General features: G+C 37.9%; 1 protein-coding gene across 1 annotated transcript in view; it reads left to right on the forward strand.

Annotated features, from left to right (window-relative positions):
• Positions 1–8,046: 8,046 nt before the first annotated feature.
• The window catches only part of Pxn (Peroxidasin), a 62,511-nt gene continuing 51,791 nt past the window's right edge, over positions 8,047–18,766 (forward strand). Inside the window, exon 1 of the mRNA XM_034983860.2 lies at positions 8,047–8,310. Within this exon, the coding sequence (XP_034839751.1) occupies positions 8,150–8,310 (161 nt within the window). The 5' untranslated portion in view covers positions 8,047–8,149. The remainder of the gene's footprint in view (positions 8,311–18,766) is intronic.

Below are 18,766 nucleotides of genomic sequence, written 5' to 3' on the forward strand. Positions count from 1 at the left end.
ATTCGATGACTCAATTTGTGTTGTAAGTTAGTGCTATAATACAAATTAAATATAAATAATTGTAGGTGCGCCTGCTACATGTTTTCTATGAATATGTAAAGGATTCTCGGTGACACGATGGATGTTAAATTTATAATATTGTAATGTTTTTTCTGTTTTTTTTATTGATTGATATGACATGGTTATTAATTAGTTTCTCAATTAATGTGTCAATATATAATTCTAAGTAATATTCGTTAGATAGTAATGGTTCGCCATAAATGTACCGTTTAATATAATTATACAACTTAACTGAACTTTCAGTGGAAACAATTCTCTTTAAGAATTTCTTTGTAACATTCTATCGATATTAAAGTATATATCTAATAAAGGAAAAATTCTGCAGGTGCTTTAGTTAGATGACTTTATAATAATAGTTCATCCAGCTAGAGTTCTGCGCAGGAATCATTTTATTTTCTAAAACCTATCCTATGTATTGATAGGACCTCCCTCTATATTATCAATTTATCTGTAATCTGTTGCTAAGTTATATTACTTAGCAAGGTTGTTATTTGTCGAATTAATAGGACTCTATTTTTACCCTTTGGATACGGAACCCCAGAAAAGTAATATGGAAACGCAAGTCTACAAACTTGAGGATTTGCAACGTACCAGTAAATAAGTACAGTCCGTACAAAACGAGAACTCACTCGCCATTTTAATTATGTGTGTCACCTGTCATGTTAAAAGTATGGTTCACCTTTAAAATTATCGAGAAATAATTTAAAATTTAATGACTAAAAGCGTACTTTTGACATGACAGATGACACACAGAGTTAAAATGGCGAGTGAGTTCTCGCTTTGTACGCATTATACTGGTAGACTACATTTTAATGCTTCTCTACAAAAAACACTGCAGTTCAATCGGACCCCAAGTTGCGATTAAATTTTGTCTGTCCTTTTCTTATTTAAGCAGGCCATTGATAAGAAAAAGATAAGAATACCTACTCTGAAATTTAGTTGGGATTTAGAATCAGTACTTCCGGTAGGAGTAATAGTTTTCTGTGATCAGTACTACTAACTATACTAATGGATTAGACTTTAGAGGATCACAACTACGGCGGTTATGAATATGGCTGGTTGGGTTCAAAGGATAGAGGGCAGCCAAATATATTACTGCTTGCGATAACTGATGTTTGACACATATTGGCTTACGTCACGGGCGCCGGGATAAATCCCAAGCGTAACGAGAGATTTTAAAGTAACTCCCGAGTGTAACGAGGGATTTTAAAGTATCTCCCGAGCGTAGCGTGGGGGTTGTATCTAGAATCTTAAGGGAAGCGCGGGGTTTAGACTTTTAGAGGAGCCCAAGACTAAGACAGTATTACCCCCAAGTTCAAAACTGCTTTTCACACCTCGCAAGACAATAAAATAAAATCTTCGTATGCTTAAATACCTATCTACTTTTATTTACCTATTATTTAGGTACCTACCTACATATCTGTCTTTAGAAGTTTCTGGGAGCAAATTGTTTATTACACTTTCAGCCGTACTTAGAGCCGCTTAATCGTTACTTAAGATTGAGTTAAACGAGACAGCTACATCTCTCACATAAATCTGTCTCGTTTTAACTCAATCTTAAGTAACGATTAGCGACTCTGAGTACGGCTATTTGAGCATTAATAGTTTCCTGAATTAATTAATTATTGCTGCTATTTTCTTCACTCCACATTTTTATTTCAAATTATTTAAATAATTAATTTCAATAAGTAACACCACAATACAACGTTTCGGAGATATGGTCTCACTCACCATAGCCTCATAGATTATTGAAAGCTCCCTAGTTTTTAGTTTTAGTGACGCCATCATACGTCAAAGCGAGACACCAGTAGCAGCTTGAACTAAAAACTACTGGTAAAGGAACAGAATCTGCTTCGGGTGCGGGATGTTCTGAATTCACGACGCCGCGTCCTTACTCCCAACGACGGTAGATGTCCCTAGTTATTTACAAATATTTAACTATGGATAAAGAACTTTCTAATGGTGAAAAAAATATTAAAATCAGTTCATTAGTTTTAGAGTTTATTGATTGCAAACAAAGAAATCTTTTCTCTTTACTATAATTTTATAACAAGACTTTCCCGCGACTTCGTCCACCTAAAATTTCTGGTTTCTCATGAGATCAGAAATTTTCCCGCTGCTGCTCAGGGTCAAAGAACCCAGAATACCTAAATGCTAATTTTCATATCTCTAACTTCAAAAACATAGGATTTTCATACAACTTTCGACTCCCCCTTTCACACCCTTAGGGGGGAATTTAGTTAGATCCTTTTATATCTGATACCTACCCCCTAGAAAGAATTTTACCACCCTTAATTTCCCAAATTGACTTATACAAATTTTTATTATTTAAAACTTATGAATTAAATTATTTTTTACTTTTTAGTGGTTGTGGTCATTGAAGTCGGTTTTTATTTTATTTTTGAATTTTTTTCATATACTTAGCTGATTATACCTATTATGAATACCTTATTTACTTTATTTACAAAATCTACCTACTAAGGTGTACAAACCTACATCCCATTTTATATCTCAAGTATTTAGGTTACCGTGTCTACGAACATTACTCAAAAATTGTGCCCTCCTTACCTATTGCAAACAGTGTGATAACATACCTATTACTTAATATTAAATGCACTGAAAGAAATAAAATTACTTAACTTATTAGAAGTGTACTGAACTACTGAAAACGTAGCTCCTCAGTTATTTTTCTATCGAACGAACGATCGAACGATGCGCGAACGAATAGCCAACGAACAAGCAGACGTAATAAGGCATCTTAAAAAAGACTTGTTTAATATTGTGGCTAATTATTTTGTACACAATCACTAAACTAAACTAAAATATCACGTCTAAATCTATTGCTATCCCTTTCATAATGTTGCTTGCGGAAAAGGAAAGCATTAGATTTAGACCTGCTAATTTAGTTTAGTTTAGAGATTGTGTACTAGAGAATCGGCCCCATTATCCTCATTTCCTCTTAAGCGTAAAGGAAACTAGCTAATGTGGCTAATTCCTTTGTACACAATCTCTAAACTAAACTAAAATATCACGTCTAAATCTATTGCTATCCCTTTCATAATGTTGCTTGCGGAAAAGGAAAGCACTAGATTTAGACCTGTTAATTTAGTTTAGTTTAGAGATTGTGTACTAGAGAATCGGCCCCAGTGTAGGAGTCGGTGCCGCCGTGCTATTGGTTCCTCAGTCAAACTTGTGCTTCCCGCGCATTGCTTAGTAGGATAGTATTGCTGATTACATTTTCTGAACTTACGAGTACATCCAAAGCTCTTTTTAACTGACGCTAAAACACAAACGCTTCATAAGGATTTAGAACTATAACCTACAACTACTATACTTCAGTCTTTTTCCCTCTATTCTATTGCATAATATCTACACCCACTAGTCGTCTTGATATAGAATCACAATAGAATGGCTATACCTATTATGACACAAAATATAAAGGATATAGTTCATAGTGGAATAGAAAAGCCTGCGTTTATACTAGGAAGAGGAAAATTAAAACGAGGAGGAAAATTGGATCCCCGGTGCGACAGTCTACAGCGTCTATTTATAAGACCTACCTATTTTTTTAAATCAAAGTCACTATATTATATTTGCCTGCCTGCCTGGGTGTTACTCAACGGGAATAACGGAAAAATCCACGCGGACGAAGTCGCGGGCATCATCTAGTAATATATATTTATCTATAGTAATAAATAAAATTGAAGTATCTGTCTGTAATTTCGAAATAACATATTTTGGATTTAGCCTAATCGTCTTGTTCTAAATATGATACATCCCGACTAATATTATAAAGGCGAAAGTTTGTATGTGTGTGGGTGTGTGTGTGTATGTTTGTTACTCCTTCACGCAAATACTACTGGACGGATTTGGCTAAAATTTGGAATGGAGATAGATTATACCCTGGATTAACACATAGGTTACTTTTTACCCCGGAAAATAAAAGAGTTCCCGCGGCATTTAGAAAAACGTAAATCCATCCCGACTAATATTATAAAGGCGAAAGTTTGTGTGTGTATGTGTGTGTGTGTGTGTTTGTTACTTCTTCACGCAAAAACTACTGGACGGATTTAGCTAAAATTTGGAATGGAGATAGATTATACCCTGGATTAACACATAGGCTACTTTTTATCCCGGAAAATAAAAGAGTTCCCGCGGGATTTTGAAAAACGTAAATCCACGCGGACGAAGTCGCGGGCATCAGCTAGTATAAAAGGAAAAGGTGAATGACTGAGCTCAAACTATTGGACGTGTTGGGCTGAAATTTGGCATGCAGATACATGACGTAGCTGGAAGGCTTAGTGATAGGGTCCCATTGGCAGACTTCGGTTTTGGAACCCTAAGAAGATTCAAACTTTAAATTTAGCTCAGAGAATCATCAGAATTGAAGCCATTACGTTTTATCAATGATATTTTATTTGGCTCGTAAATCGTTTAAGTGTATTAAGTGGGCCTGATTTGAGAGTGAGTCACTCGACCCTCGCATGTGGACGTGGCCTAATGGAGCATTGCATTGTCAACATTTTATTTAATTTACACTTTATTCTGAGAATAGCTTGTTTACGTTTTAAGCTGAACATTTGCCGGCCTATGACTGTGTACCTACCTACATATTACTATAGGTATTCTTGTTTTATGATTTTATCCCACTTTAAGCCTTGTGTGTAGGGATTACAATCCGCCATGATTTTCAATCCCAAAATTGGCTTGTTAAAAGTACCTACCTCAGTAAAGTGTGTACTTACCTACATTGAAAATTGATAAACAAGTTTTTTTCAGCATAAGAAAATCAACTTTATTTTCAAACTCGTAGGTACAGTAGGTACGCGGCAGAAAGTAATGTACATCGGCTAAGTCAAAGTCAAAGTCAAATGATTTATTCAAAATAGGTAATAAATTACTCTTATTGAGTAATTTGAGCTAGAATGACATTTCAGCTTTATAGAGCGTTGTCTTTGTCACTCATACCTATATGACGTTTTGTCGGTCTAAATGACAGAGACAATTGCTCTACAAATCCACTATCTCTTTCTAATGGTCGATGTACATTACTTTCTGCCGAATACTGTGAGTAGGTACCTAATACCTATCTACTTCTTTCAGTTAGAAAATTAGAAGTCAGAACACAATCAGCATTTTGCAACAGTACAACATTCATTTTCTCATTGTCACATATTTTAATGCCACGAAGTGTTTTCATTATCCTCACCACTTTTGACTTAGTTTCGGAAGAGACCTAAGTACCTATTTAATAAATCATTTTTTTAGCCTTTTAAAGTAGCCTTATCTAATTACTATACATGGGTACATATGCCCGCGTGGAATGGTGCCAAGACTACTAGCTGCATTTCCACACTGGACATCCAGGCTGATCCATTGCGCAAAAAATAAGTCATCCCTTATTTCACCAGATGAGGCTATTAATTTCGGTGATGATTGATTGATTAGGTACCTTTATCTATAACAAAGATAAAAATCGAACATATTTACAATAGTAAACTACATGATGGGCGTTTGCATCACACTCCACCAGTTCCGCATCGTGCTTCTGGGCGTAGTCGACTACTGGAAGCAGGTCCACTGCAGGATTGTCAATATCACCGGATAGGTAGGCCGAGCAGACAATAATTCTACGCCCTTCCCACCCTGAAATTAACGTAGGCTGCCACTAGGTCATCGGTACAAAGTTCTGGAACAGGCAGGAAGTTCATGTTTTTGAGCGAGCTTAAAAACGCAAGCTCTGGGTCTGGTACCGCTGGTACACGATAGTAACTTACCCCCAGCGTTTAACCCCAGAATGGTGGAGGTGGACCCCCATGGTTCTTGTATAATAGACAAGTGTCCTAGTTAGACGAGAAGTTAAGATATCATAAAAAATACTCCAGACTTTTACATTGCATAGTTACAGAAATAAGCACCTTGGAAATCGACATAAAGGACTCCGAAGAATCACCCATTTACAAAATAAATGAACGAACTAAACTTATTTTCACGAAAAAAACATTCATTTTCGCTCAAAATACTGGCCATAAAGCAAGCGCGTGCATAAACACTGTGAAATTTTCAATTCTTTCCTTATTTCCGCGGACGAAAGACGATAGTGTTGCCGTGTGATAAAATTCGATACAAACTATGGACCTATCTCCACAGGGCGATACTATCGCGGCCATAGTTTGTATCGAATCTTGTCGCCGCGATTCTCGTCCGTTGAGATGGCGCCTTAGTAATAGGCTCCCGTAGGCCACCTTTGGGTAGGGAAAAAAGAGTAGATCTAGTTCCGAGAGACCTTAACACTGCCAAACATAATACAGCGGCACGGCAGGGTCACGGTTTCCGTGGTTTAAGGTTACAATGCCATTATCACAAATTACAATACAACCAGTAATGTTACCTTACCGCTCTAAAGTCTAAACTTCAAGACAGATAATATATACTTCAATAAGTACGTACGTACCTATGTCATTCAATCAATCAGCCTGTTTGTTTCCATTGCTGGACATAGGCTTTCCCAAGAGCGCGCCACCACACACGATCCTTCATCCACCCACTTGTCGCAGTCAGTCCAGCTGGTTGGAGGTCGTCCCATACTGCAGTTGCTGATACACGGTCTCCACTCCATAACACGTCTGCTCGAGCGGCCATCTGTTCTGTGACAGACGTGGCCTGCCCACTGGCACTTCAGCTGGCTAATTGGTTGAGCTATGACGGTCACTCTGGTTCTCCTACGGATTTCCTCGTTACGGTTGTCCTTCGGATAAATATCCAACATAGCCCGCTCCATAGCACGCTGAGTGAGAGAGAACCTTGGAGAAGTTGGAGAGAACTTGTGGACTAATTGTGAATAATTTTGTAAAGTGGTGATAATAAAAAGAATACCCGGCTGAGTTTGTTGTGGGCTCTTCTCAGACCTAGGCGCGTTTGGAACCCTCGTAGCTTTAGTTTTAAGTTTGCGTTATAATTATCACCACTATATCTTACAAATCTAACACCATACCAGACCATCAATAAGAGTAATTTATTACCTATTTTGAATAAATCATTTGACTTTGACTTTGACTTTGATAAGTGCTTCCCTGTCCACTTTTACTCTCTTTTTCTCTTTATTTTAAATGTTTTTGGTACAAATAAATAAATGATTGTAATGAAATCATGGATGTGTGAAATAAATAAGTAAGTAATATTTTCAGAATTAAGTTTTTTTTAAAATGTATTAGTGTAAGTAGCCGTTAGTTAATTTAATAAATAAAAAAAAATAAAAAAAAAAAAAAAAAAAAAAAAAACCATCAACATTATCAACATACACAGCTTACACCGTTGCTGGCCTAGAAACTTCAGTTTTTCAAGTATATCTATAGGTTCTGCCTAATCTTCAAATCTGCTTAATCTTTTTATATCAAACACAAAAAATGTCTCTACCTGTGTCTGTTATAAACTTTGAAACCATCCAACCGATGTGCCTCAAACCAGTTTAATTGACGACCTCCCTGGCGCAGTGGTAAGCGCTGTGTCTTATTAGTGGGAGGTCCCGGGTTCGATTCCCGGCGGGAGTTTGAAATTTTATAATTTCTAAATTTCTAGTCTGGTCTGGTGGGAGGCTAGTTAGCCCGCTACCATCTTAGACTGCATCATCACTTACCACCAGGTGAGTTTGCAGTCAAGGGCTAACTTGTATCTAAATAAATAAATAAAATTAGAAAGGCAATAACGAGAAAATAATTTTTGAGTGGTTTTTTACTTTTTAGCGTAGTAACACACGCCGGGTATCTGCTAGTATTATTATAAGAAGAAGATTTTGAGGAATTCTGAGGATTTTTAAGAAAATATTATAAAATTAAGTTAGGCATTCCTGTAAAGTTGTGTGATGGCCCAGGGGTGATGGGGCACCGCAGTAAATAATCGTAGGTATCATGAGTGTGGAGTGTGCAGTTTGGTGCGCTTGTGTTGTAAGTATGGCGCGGGCGTCATCGTGTTCGGCGCAGGGCAGGCGCGAGGCGGGCGAGCGCGCCTCCAGGCCTGATGCCATTCGCGATCACTCGCATCGTGGCTTCCGAGGCTCGTAGTCGGTGCTACTGCGACGCGATCCCGAAAAATGGGGAACTTTTTAAAGTTCCTTTTCCTTCTTAACTTCGGTCTCGCGCTCTCCCAATTCCAATCCTGTCCTCCGAAATGCCAGTGCGTCCGGAATTCGGTCCGCTGCCTCCACCAAGATCTCCAGGCGATCCCGCAGACACCCGAGGACGCTCACACGCTGTAAGTCAACTTTTGTTTGTCTGCCGAAACTTTTGTCTCCGGCTATATATAAGTTTTGCCGCGTTTATAAATACGTGCGTGCGATTGTCGTTGCGAAATATTTTTAGTGGTTTCCCAGCATTGCGAAGCGGCTAATTTTATATTAGGTTTTAAAAGCTCAGCTGCAAGTTAAGTCGTACCCACTGAATGTATAATGAGTAATGAAATCTACATACAGATTATTTATAATCGTCTACGCAAAGTGCAAAAATTCTTTGTGGGGTAGAGACGAGTAGATAAATTATACGCTTTTATATAACGCGTAAAATTTGACTCCTCACGCGCCATTTTAACTTTATGTGTCAAATTACATGTTAAAAATACGATTTTAGTCCTTAATTTAAAGGTGAACCGTACTTTTGACATGGCAGCTGACCCACAAAGTTAAAATGGCGCGTGAGGAGTCATTTTGCACGAACTATACATGATTCCAAAGAGTTCTCAGATTTGCCATTGCATAATTTTAAACACTCTTAAACTTGACTAAAACAACACAATTAACTTATTGACAAATTTTTTGATGACAAGTTTGTATGAGAAGTGCTGGCTTTGCATTCAGTATTGTAATAAGTAGGTACATTTCATATGTATTACTTATTTACGAATTGTAACATTTTATGTCTTGAAAAAAGAGCAACTGCTAAGTTTCTTGCCAGCTCTTCTCGGTGGAATTTTCTTTCTGAACCGGTGGTAGAGACAGGCTTCACGAAATACAGCCTAGATTAAATCAATAAATTAAAATAAAATGCACAATAGTCAATACACACTTACCTACATAGGGAACCAGTCGCCCGTCGGGTCCAGTTTTGTAGTTTTTGTTTTATTTGTTTGTACCTGGACTTTCTTTACTGGTTTGAAACATGAGATTTATTAACAGTGGCTACAAATCCACTTTAAAACTTAAATAATCGAAAAGGACAATCTTTAAAACCTTAACTCAGGATAGAGTTTTTCGGATTGTTCATTTTGTTTCTTTAAATTTTTAAGATAAGTAGGGTAGGTAGGTACTTATTTAGCTTTTATTTCATTTGTATTGCGTGCAAATAGTAAATATTCTTGTCGTTCTTGTCATTAAAATGCGAAAGTGTGTTTGTTTGAGGGTTTATTGGTTGTTGTTCTTCAATCACGTCGCAAAGCAGCAACGAATCAACCTGATTTTTTTTTCATTAGTTAGTTCAAGACCTGGTGAGTGACATAGGCTACTTTTTTTTAGTTCATAACCACAATTTAATATATTAATGTCTGCTATAAGACCTACCTACCTGCCAAATTTCATGTTTCTAGGTCAACAGAAAGTACCCTGTAGGTTTTTTGACAGACCGACAGACAGATAGACAGACAGACAGACAGATAGACAGACAGACAACAAAGTGATCCTATAAGGTTCCGTTTTTCCTTTTGAGGTACGGAACCCTAAAAATAAGAAGTAATAAATTCCGACACTGCGCCTGCCGGGAATAGAATAGAATATATTTCATTCAAGTAGACTTATTACAAGTGCTTTTGAATTTTTGCTTTGAACTTTGAATTTTGAATCTTTAATTATTTTAATTTACCACTGGTTCGGAATGCTGCTCCTGCCGAGAAGAACCAGCAAGAATTGAACCCGGGACCTCCCGCGCTTAAATACAACACAGCGGTCACCACTGCGCCAGGGAGGCCGTCAAAACTTGTTTGTTGATAATATTATGCCAGTCTGTCAGTTTCTAATAAAAGATTTATCTGCCGAAATCAACACAAAATATTTTTAATTAGCTTTAAAACAACTTATTTTTCTCTACGAACCATTGCTGTATAAAAATAGGAAGTAACACACAATTTTATTACCCAGGAAAACAATTTTCTACACGTTCTGGGCAAGCGCGCTTCAATCTAAAGCAATTATGATGACGCTTAGGCCACAAAATGTATATAGGTTTATTTTCTTCAATAATACTCATGAAAACTCTATCTACTTTAAAGTTCACGATAGTTTACGCACTTATTCGATTCGAGTCCGTGGAAATACGGATGTAAAAAACTCGGACCAAACTTGGGTAATTGATACATTCGCATAAATGAGTATTAAACTAGCGCGACTGTATTTTTTTTCAATAGAGTCGTTGAACATGGCGCATAATGCGTAAAATTTAACTTCTCACGCGCCATTTTAACTTTTTGTGTCAAATTTCATGCCAAAGTAAAAGCAGCAACCAAGACAATGCGACCAATTTGATCTTGACAAAGTTCACCTTGAAAGTTGCAACTGTAGTCCACAGGCATTCTGAGGTAGGCATTCATCGCACGACTGTATCGATGATGCATCACATCTACATCGAAGCTGTATTGCCATAGATATGTATTGCATAGGTGCCGATGCAAAATTATTATTTCGTGGGCGAAGGGTTACGACCAGGTAGCGGCAGTATCGCGACTGTATCGCTGTATTTTTGCGACTGTATCGCTGCAAAAAGTCGCCGTGGGCGACCTCCCTAACTAGTGGCAAAGCTCCCTAAAAGGAATGCATCAAAGCAAACAACGCTTTGATGCATTCCGTTAATAATAGATTTCGAAGTCCAATCTGCGCATGGAAGGGTAGGGTAGGGTAAAGTCTATTCGAACGCTCGGTAGGTACCTATTTTATTTATAGTTTAGGTACGTTCCTGAATATTTTTCTAGGGTTCCATACCCGAAAGCTGCCAACGGGACTCTAACCAAGGTTGGCGGTTCAAACCCCACCCGTTGCAGTATTGTCGTCCCTCCTCCTAGTACACGCTTTGTGCTTAGTTGGAGGGGAATAGTGGAGTCAATGAAGCCGTAAAACAGCCAATCTTAGGAAGTCCTCAGAAACACCTCCGATTTTTTTTTCGTTTTTCGGGTTCCGTACCTCAAAACGAAAAAAGTGTACCATGAAGTATCACTTCATTGTCTGTCTGTCTCTCTACCTATTTGTCTGTCAGTCAGCAGGTAATAGATGAATAAAATTGTATTTTTTACAGAAATTGTATTTTTAATGCCAACAAATAATAAAAGTTACAAAACGGCCGTCATGTTAATTAAAAAAAATTGTAAAGTAGTATACAATCATGTACCTACGATGGTATGGAACCCTTCGTGTGTGAGTCTGACTCGCAATTGACAGGTTTATTTTTTATTTATCTAAAAGCTGTTGTGTATAATTTATAAAGCATATATAAAGAAATTAAAAATGGAACAAAATTAAAATTAAAATTAAATTAAACACGCCTAACTTTATATATAAAGCATATTATATAAAATTAGGTAGGTATTAGTTTATTCTTATCTCAAAATGTTAGTGTCGGAGATAGATAAGTTTTATTATATTAAAGCACACGCATCCAATCACGTCTCTAAAGTCTAAACTAAACTAATGGGTTCTAAATCTAGTGCTATCCTTTTCCGCGCGGATTATTATGAAATGGATACTTGTTATTTAAGTTTAGTTTGAGTGTGTAATTACGACTTACGAACTTTACTTCTCAGACTACCTACTGGGTGGGCAAACGAGCTTGTTTTATATCAAAGAATTGGTTTATATCAAACACTTCTTGGATCAAAAGCCGTACATAATATTATGAGCTTTTTCTTATAGAATAGAATCATCATCATCATGATCAACCCATCAGCTAACTACAGAGCACGGGTCTCCCCTCAGAGAGAAGGGTTTCGGCCATAGTCTACCACGCTGGCCATGTGCGGATTGGTAGACTTCACACACCTTTGAGAACATTATGGAGAACTCTCAGGCATGCAGGTTTCCTCACGATGTTTTCCTTCACCGTTAAAGCAACTAAAAGTTAGAGGTGCGTACCCGGGATCGAACCCCCGACCTCCGATTAGAAGGCGGACGTGCTAACCACTAGGCTATCCCAGCTTAGAATAGAATAGAATAAAGTTTATTCGAGGGATCATATACATGGTGTGATTTTCAGTGACCGCCTCTTAAACTCCCCAAACGTCAGTAGCATAGAATATACGTCAGTCAGTGGCATAGAATAACTTATCCGCTATCGCTGCCAGACGGACGGACGGACGGACGGACGGACAGACAGACAGACAGACAGGCAGACTGACAGACAGATATACAGACAGGTAGACAGACTGACAGACAGACAGACAACAAAGTGATCTTATAAGGGTTCCTTATTTTCTTTGGAGATATGGAACCCTAAAAAAAGAAATCCACACGCAGCAAATCAAGGGGAAAAGTTAGTAGTTTCATACTTCGTCTTAGTCCACGTTTAGTAACAGCTATTTTGGCTACCGTTCTGTAATAGCTAACTACTCTTAGTTGCCGTGCACCGAAATAGATGCGCGAAAGTTTGAAGCTCGCCAGATTCCTGCACGTGAAGTAAACAATGAAAATTAATTAGGTGACTGAGATCCGGAACAGTGTGTTTCAATATAAAAACCACTGGACTGTTTCATTAAAATTTACTTTTCATGCGCCATTTTAACTTTTTATGTCAAATTTCATGTCAAAAGTACGATTTTAGTCCTTATTATAAACGTAAACGGCGAAAACATCTCACACTTGCGATTTGCGGATGTTATAAATGTTACAATCATTCTAACTAAAGCTAGACAACAAAGTGATCCTATAAGGGTTTCGTTTTTCCTTTTGAGGTACGGAACCCTAAAAAACGGGTTTAAAAAAAATCTATAATTTTAAGATAATTTTGTAAAAGTTTACGATATATTGCACATAAAACATCTGACTGACGCTAGAGGTCAACGAACGTTGCGTAAATAGGCCACTCGAAGTCAATGCCGCGTCGTAGGCAGGGCATTAACCCGAGTTTTGCACGCTATAACTAAATTGCGCGTTTGAAAAATGCTAAATAACTAAAACTACAAATGAGGCAAAAAGTTATTGATATTTGGTAGTATATCTACCAATAACGCTAAGTTTTTGCTAGCGTTCTGGTTAAACCCCGTATTTTAAAGAAAGAAAATCAATTTTCAACGGTATATCTTAAAATATATGAGCACACTACATGCTTGACGCTTAAAACGTCTCAAGTGGCTGTAAAGAGTCGTAATAACAGCTCACACTACACTCGGCAACGAGAATATAACGAGGTCTTAACATGCTCCAGAACATACTAAATTCCGAGAGAAATTTTATGAAAAGTTACTATTGTAATGGACTAAGAGCCAGCGCGTGCCAGACCTTCGTTATTTTATAAAAGCTAAAAGTTTATTTGCGTTTTGTCCCCAACACATATTATATTTATACATAATAGGTGATGCCCGACCTTCGTCCGCGTGGAATTAGGTTTTTTTTTTAATCCCGTGGGAACTCGTTGATTTTCCGGGATAAAAAGTAGCTCCTACCCTAACCTGTATGTCGTGTATGTCCTTCCCCGCGATGTAAGCTACCTCTGGACCAAATTTCATCAAAATCAGTTAAACCGTTGGGCCGAGAAAAGCTAGCATACGGACAGACAGACAGAGAGACACACTTTCGCATTTATAATATTAGTATGGATTGTATTGTATTTTACATATTGTAAAGTTTAATACATTGTTCAAGTTTAAGGGTGTCTGGCAGGGAGATGCTGTGTCTGGCAATGCGTGAAGTGATCTCTTATACTGTTCCGAAGGAAATATAAAAAAAATTGGCTTTATTCTTTGATGAAAGGTTTTTTACAACTTTATTACCTGTTATCTCCAAAAGCCAACATAATCCAAACTTCATCGTTGCTGATTATTCCTCTCTGTGTTGAAGACAACTTTCAGCTTTTATAAAATAACGAAGGTCTGGTACGTGCTGGCTCTCTCTCTCTGTAGTACTTTATAGCTTTGTGCGATACTTTTCCCGGCAGATCGGGACTATTCAAGTTTCCTGTGTCAAAGAAATGTTGAAAACATTCCTGTACGTCTATACACAACATTTTCTATGGATTTTCTAATGTACTAACTTACGCTTCACGAAGTTCCAATCCTATGGACTAAATTCATGAAAAGTCACGAAGTTTAGAAATCCCAAGATATGATATTTGAATGATGGAGACTCAATTTGGGAAGAAGAATTTATAAAAGCTCCTTGAAAATTTGGCATGCAGATAGCTATTGGGAGTTGTGACGTAGACATCCGTTAAGAAAGCATTTTTGAAAATTCAACCCCTCCCCGAGAACGAAATCGCGGGTTTAGGCAGTGGTCCGACCGCCGACGAGGAACGAGAAACGAGTAGAACTAGAAACTTAAACGAGTTCGCGATCAGCGGGAAACGAGTATGTAGTTTCGATAGTTTTGTCTACGGCCTATAAGCGAGTGTGAAAGTGCGACGAGCGATTACTCGCGCCATTCGCCCGCGGTCGCTCAGTCCTGTGCAAACCTTCGCGCGCGTGTTACACGTGTTTAAGCGAGCGTACATCGCTGAACGAATATCGCTGAGCGAGTTTATTTTTGAAAGCTCGTCGCTCAGCGACAAAACTAGTAAAGCGAATCGTCGCCGGCAGTGTGAACAGTCAGAGAGCAACTTTTGACATATGCATCTCTTTGCATGTATTGTGCATGTATTGTGTTTTTCTTGTGAGAGAAATTCGCCGATAATTAGTCGTTTTCTTGCCGGCGGCGGTCGAACCACTGCCTTAAGTTTGGAATATAAATATCAACTGGATGACCGAGACACCCGCTGAAAAAACAACTGATGATAATCCTCAAACGGTTGAACAAATTTTTATCAAACGTAACCATCTATTAAATTAAATTGAATTAGATTAAACAGACTTCCGAATAAAAGAAACTGCATTCAAATCGTAGCGCTTGAATGCGGTTTCTTTGAGCACTGCGATGCCACAGACAGATATACCTACAGATAGCTATACCTGATTTATAAACTTATATTAAACTAGCTGATGCCCGCGACTTCGTGCGAGTGGAATTAGCTTTTTTAAGCTTTACTTTTAGCCTTTACTTCGCATAGCAAGCGATGCATAATGTTTGCATTTGCAGAAGAGCAGAGATGTTCTAATTTAAAATTGCCTCTCTGCTGTGAAAACTGGAAAGCATTCAAGTATGAATAGGTAATATTTGTTATCTCACGTTGAGTTTCAATATTCAATCTATCTATATCTATATACCTACTGAGTTGTAATTCATTAACGCGTAGTCCGATTTCATTTTTATTTTCTGGGATAAAATGTGTTACTCTCCAGGTCTTTATCTATACCCTTGCTTAAAATAACATCAATCCGTTGCACCGTTGTGACTTGATTGAACGACAAACCAACTAACCAATAAGAAACACACTTTCGCACACGTAATAAAGGTACATGAATTAATGACATTGACATGATTTTTTGCATGGATATAGTTTAATACCTGGAGAGTGACATAGGCATAGAGATAACCACATCACTGGACATAGGCTACTTTTTATCCCGGAAAATGATAGAGTTCCCGCGATAATTTTAAAAACCTAAATCCACGCGTACGTAGTCGCGGGCATCAGCTAGTAATATCATACACCACTTGGGTGGTGCCTGGTTTACTTCGTCTGCCCGTTATGCCAGATCCTTTTTTCCACCCACATGCAAACTATGGACCAAGAAATTCCTGAAAGGGTGGCGGTAACCACACACATCAGCTGACCCGCCTGCTCGTTTACTCACTATTTTTATTAAGAAAAAATATTTCACCCAACAAATCAAATCAATCTTGCAAACAATAAGACAGCAAAGTTTTATAACTGTAGATATCGGATGGCAGCTCCAGTTAAAAGTTTTGACGTTTGTTGAGAACTCTATAAAATCATTGCATCGCAGGTGAAACATCTTCTAAGCAAAAAGCCAGCGATGCTTTATATCAGAATGCTGATTTAAGAATGATCGTAAATTCTAAAGTTGTGTACGGCAACTTCAACTAAACGCAATTCGTTAATTAAAATCAAACTCAACAATTTATTCCTCCACAGACAGAATATGGTTTATCCATATATACTTCTATACTAATATTATGAATGCGAAAGTGTGTCTGTCTATCTGTTTGTCCGTCGGTCTGTCTGTCTGTCTGCTAGCTTTTCACGGCCCAACCATTCAACCGATTTTGATGAAATTTGGTACAGAGGATTTGGCAGGATTTTTGGAAAGCTAATTTCACGTGGATGAAGTCGCGGGTATCATCTAGTCAAATTACTGTGGACCTCTCATTTGATACCAAATTCGTTTCATTTTTCATCACGTTTTTATTTGTCACTAGCTTATGCCTGCGACTTCGTCCGCGTGGTCTACACAAATTCTAAACCCATATTTCACCCCCCTAAGGGGTTGAATTTTCAAAAATCCTTTCTTAGCGGATGCCTATGTCATAATAGCTATCTGCATGCCAAATTGCAGCCCAATCCATCCAACCTGGATAGCGCGGCTAATTCTGCTTCGAGCCTTCAAATCTAGACTACGCGCCTTCTAAAATCCCTGCCACAGAACATCGCTTACGTTTTTTTGTAGGATAATACTGACTACTGAATACCCTTTATTCCGTTTGAGGCACGGAACACCCGAAAACCGTGTTCCCGTGTGGATGGGGTCTTATGTAATCCTGTTGACTGGTTGTAATAAAATAAAGTCCCTACATGAGAGTCACGCTACCAGCACGCATCTTGGATTGGATCTGGGGTTTACTTATTGAGTGAGTAGCTTATATCCTTTGGGAATAGAACTAAGTCACGAAGCTAAGTAAGTACGATTGGTATTGGCTCAGTGTGGCGCAATCAAGAGCTTTATTTGCGAAAACCATGCGGTGCGCTCCGTGGAAAATTGCGTAGGTAGTATGGTAGGTTTCGATCAAAATACTGAAAGCAATTTCTTTTTTAGAGTTCCGTACCTCAAAAGGAAACACGGAACCCTTATAGGATCACTTTGTTGTCTGTCTTTGTTTCCCCAAATGTCAGCTATAAGATCTACCTACCTGCCAAATTTCATGATTCTAGGTCAACGGGAAGTAGGTACCCTGTAGGTTTCTTGACAGACACACAGACAGACAGACAGACAGACAACAAAGTGATCCTTTAAGGGTTCCGTTTTTCCTTTTGAGGTACGGAACCCTAATTATCTCAATGATTCACAGAGTTAAAACTGTATGTAATACAAATATTTAACAACGTCTTGTAAACAATTCGTTCTCAGTTTATCTTTTAGCTGCCTCATAATTTTTGTGTTAACAGTTTTTTTAGGATTCATTAGTTTAAAGAATCTTTATGGTTTTGTATGGCATAACACAACCATTTTATTCAGAAATTAAAGCTGAAAGATTTTTTGTCAGAAACTGACTGACAGACTGATCTATCAACGGCGCACAGCTCAAACTACTAGACAGATCGGGTTGAAAGGCTTGCATGGTAGCTATTATGACATAGACGCCACTAAGAAAATATTTTGAAAATTCAACCTCTAATATAGTGATTTGAATTTTGTGTAGGCCACGCGGGTGAAGTGGCGAGCATAAGCTAGTTATCTATGTATAAATAAAACTTAATGTAACTGTAAAATCGTCTAAACCACTAGAATAGAATAGAATAGAATAGAATAATGTTTATTCGAGGTATATAGGTGGTACATGGTGTAGGCAATATCGTCCTGTACAGCAGTGCAACACCTCGAACAGGTAGGCCACTCAGCTTGTGTTGAGACGTCGCGCCCCTCAGACACAAACCTCTAGAGCAAACATCTGAGGTACCAGACGCCCCAACGCTGATTTTCAGTGACCGCCTTTTAAATATTACCTAAACGTCAGTGGCATAGAATATATAAAGTTGGCGAGTAAATGGATAAATAAAATGAAATAAAGTGTTTAAAGTTTTTAAATTTAAAGTGATTTAGGACATAAAAGAAGAAATAAGAAATAATACATTGAAATAGATGTTGTAAATTGTAAGAATAGGAAAATTGTACGATAGTTTTTTTTTGTATAATAAAGAAAATAAAATAAAATAAAATAGGATAGCTTAGCACTACTAAGAGGCAATGTGCCCACAACGCCGCTGGCATGTTATCCCGCTGAATGGCCAAATCAATATGCTGGCCATTAATAGCCACATTTGGTGACAGAAGGCCTGGCTCATTCTTTGAGCAACGGATCAGCCTGGCTGCCCAGCGCAGAAATGCAGCCAGTATTCTTGGCTCCATTCCACGCGGGCATGATTTGTATAGTTAGTTATTAGATAAGGCTAGCTATTGTAATTTTTTCACAAAAAAAGATACAAAAATCCCAAGATTGAAATAGTACATTGTGATACGAGCGCGGTAAGTAGGTTATTACAAACGAGCTGACTGAGTATGTAAGCCCAAGCCACAGACGAGGGTGTACAATCGTTACGAGTTCATAATAACTCATGCGACGTTTTTCAATACAGTTATGAGAAAAAGGGTAAAAAAACTAGAGTTCTTATAAAACAAAAGATCACTTGGTGCG

This window comes from Maniola hyperantus, chromosome Z, assembly GCF_902806685.2.
Source record: "Maniola hyperantus chromosome Z, iAphHyp1.2, whole genome shotgun sequence".
In the NCBI taxonomy this organism is placed as follows: Eukaryota; Metazoa; Arthropoda; class Insecta; order Lepidoptera; family Nymphalidae; genus Maniola; species Maniola hyperantus.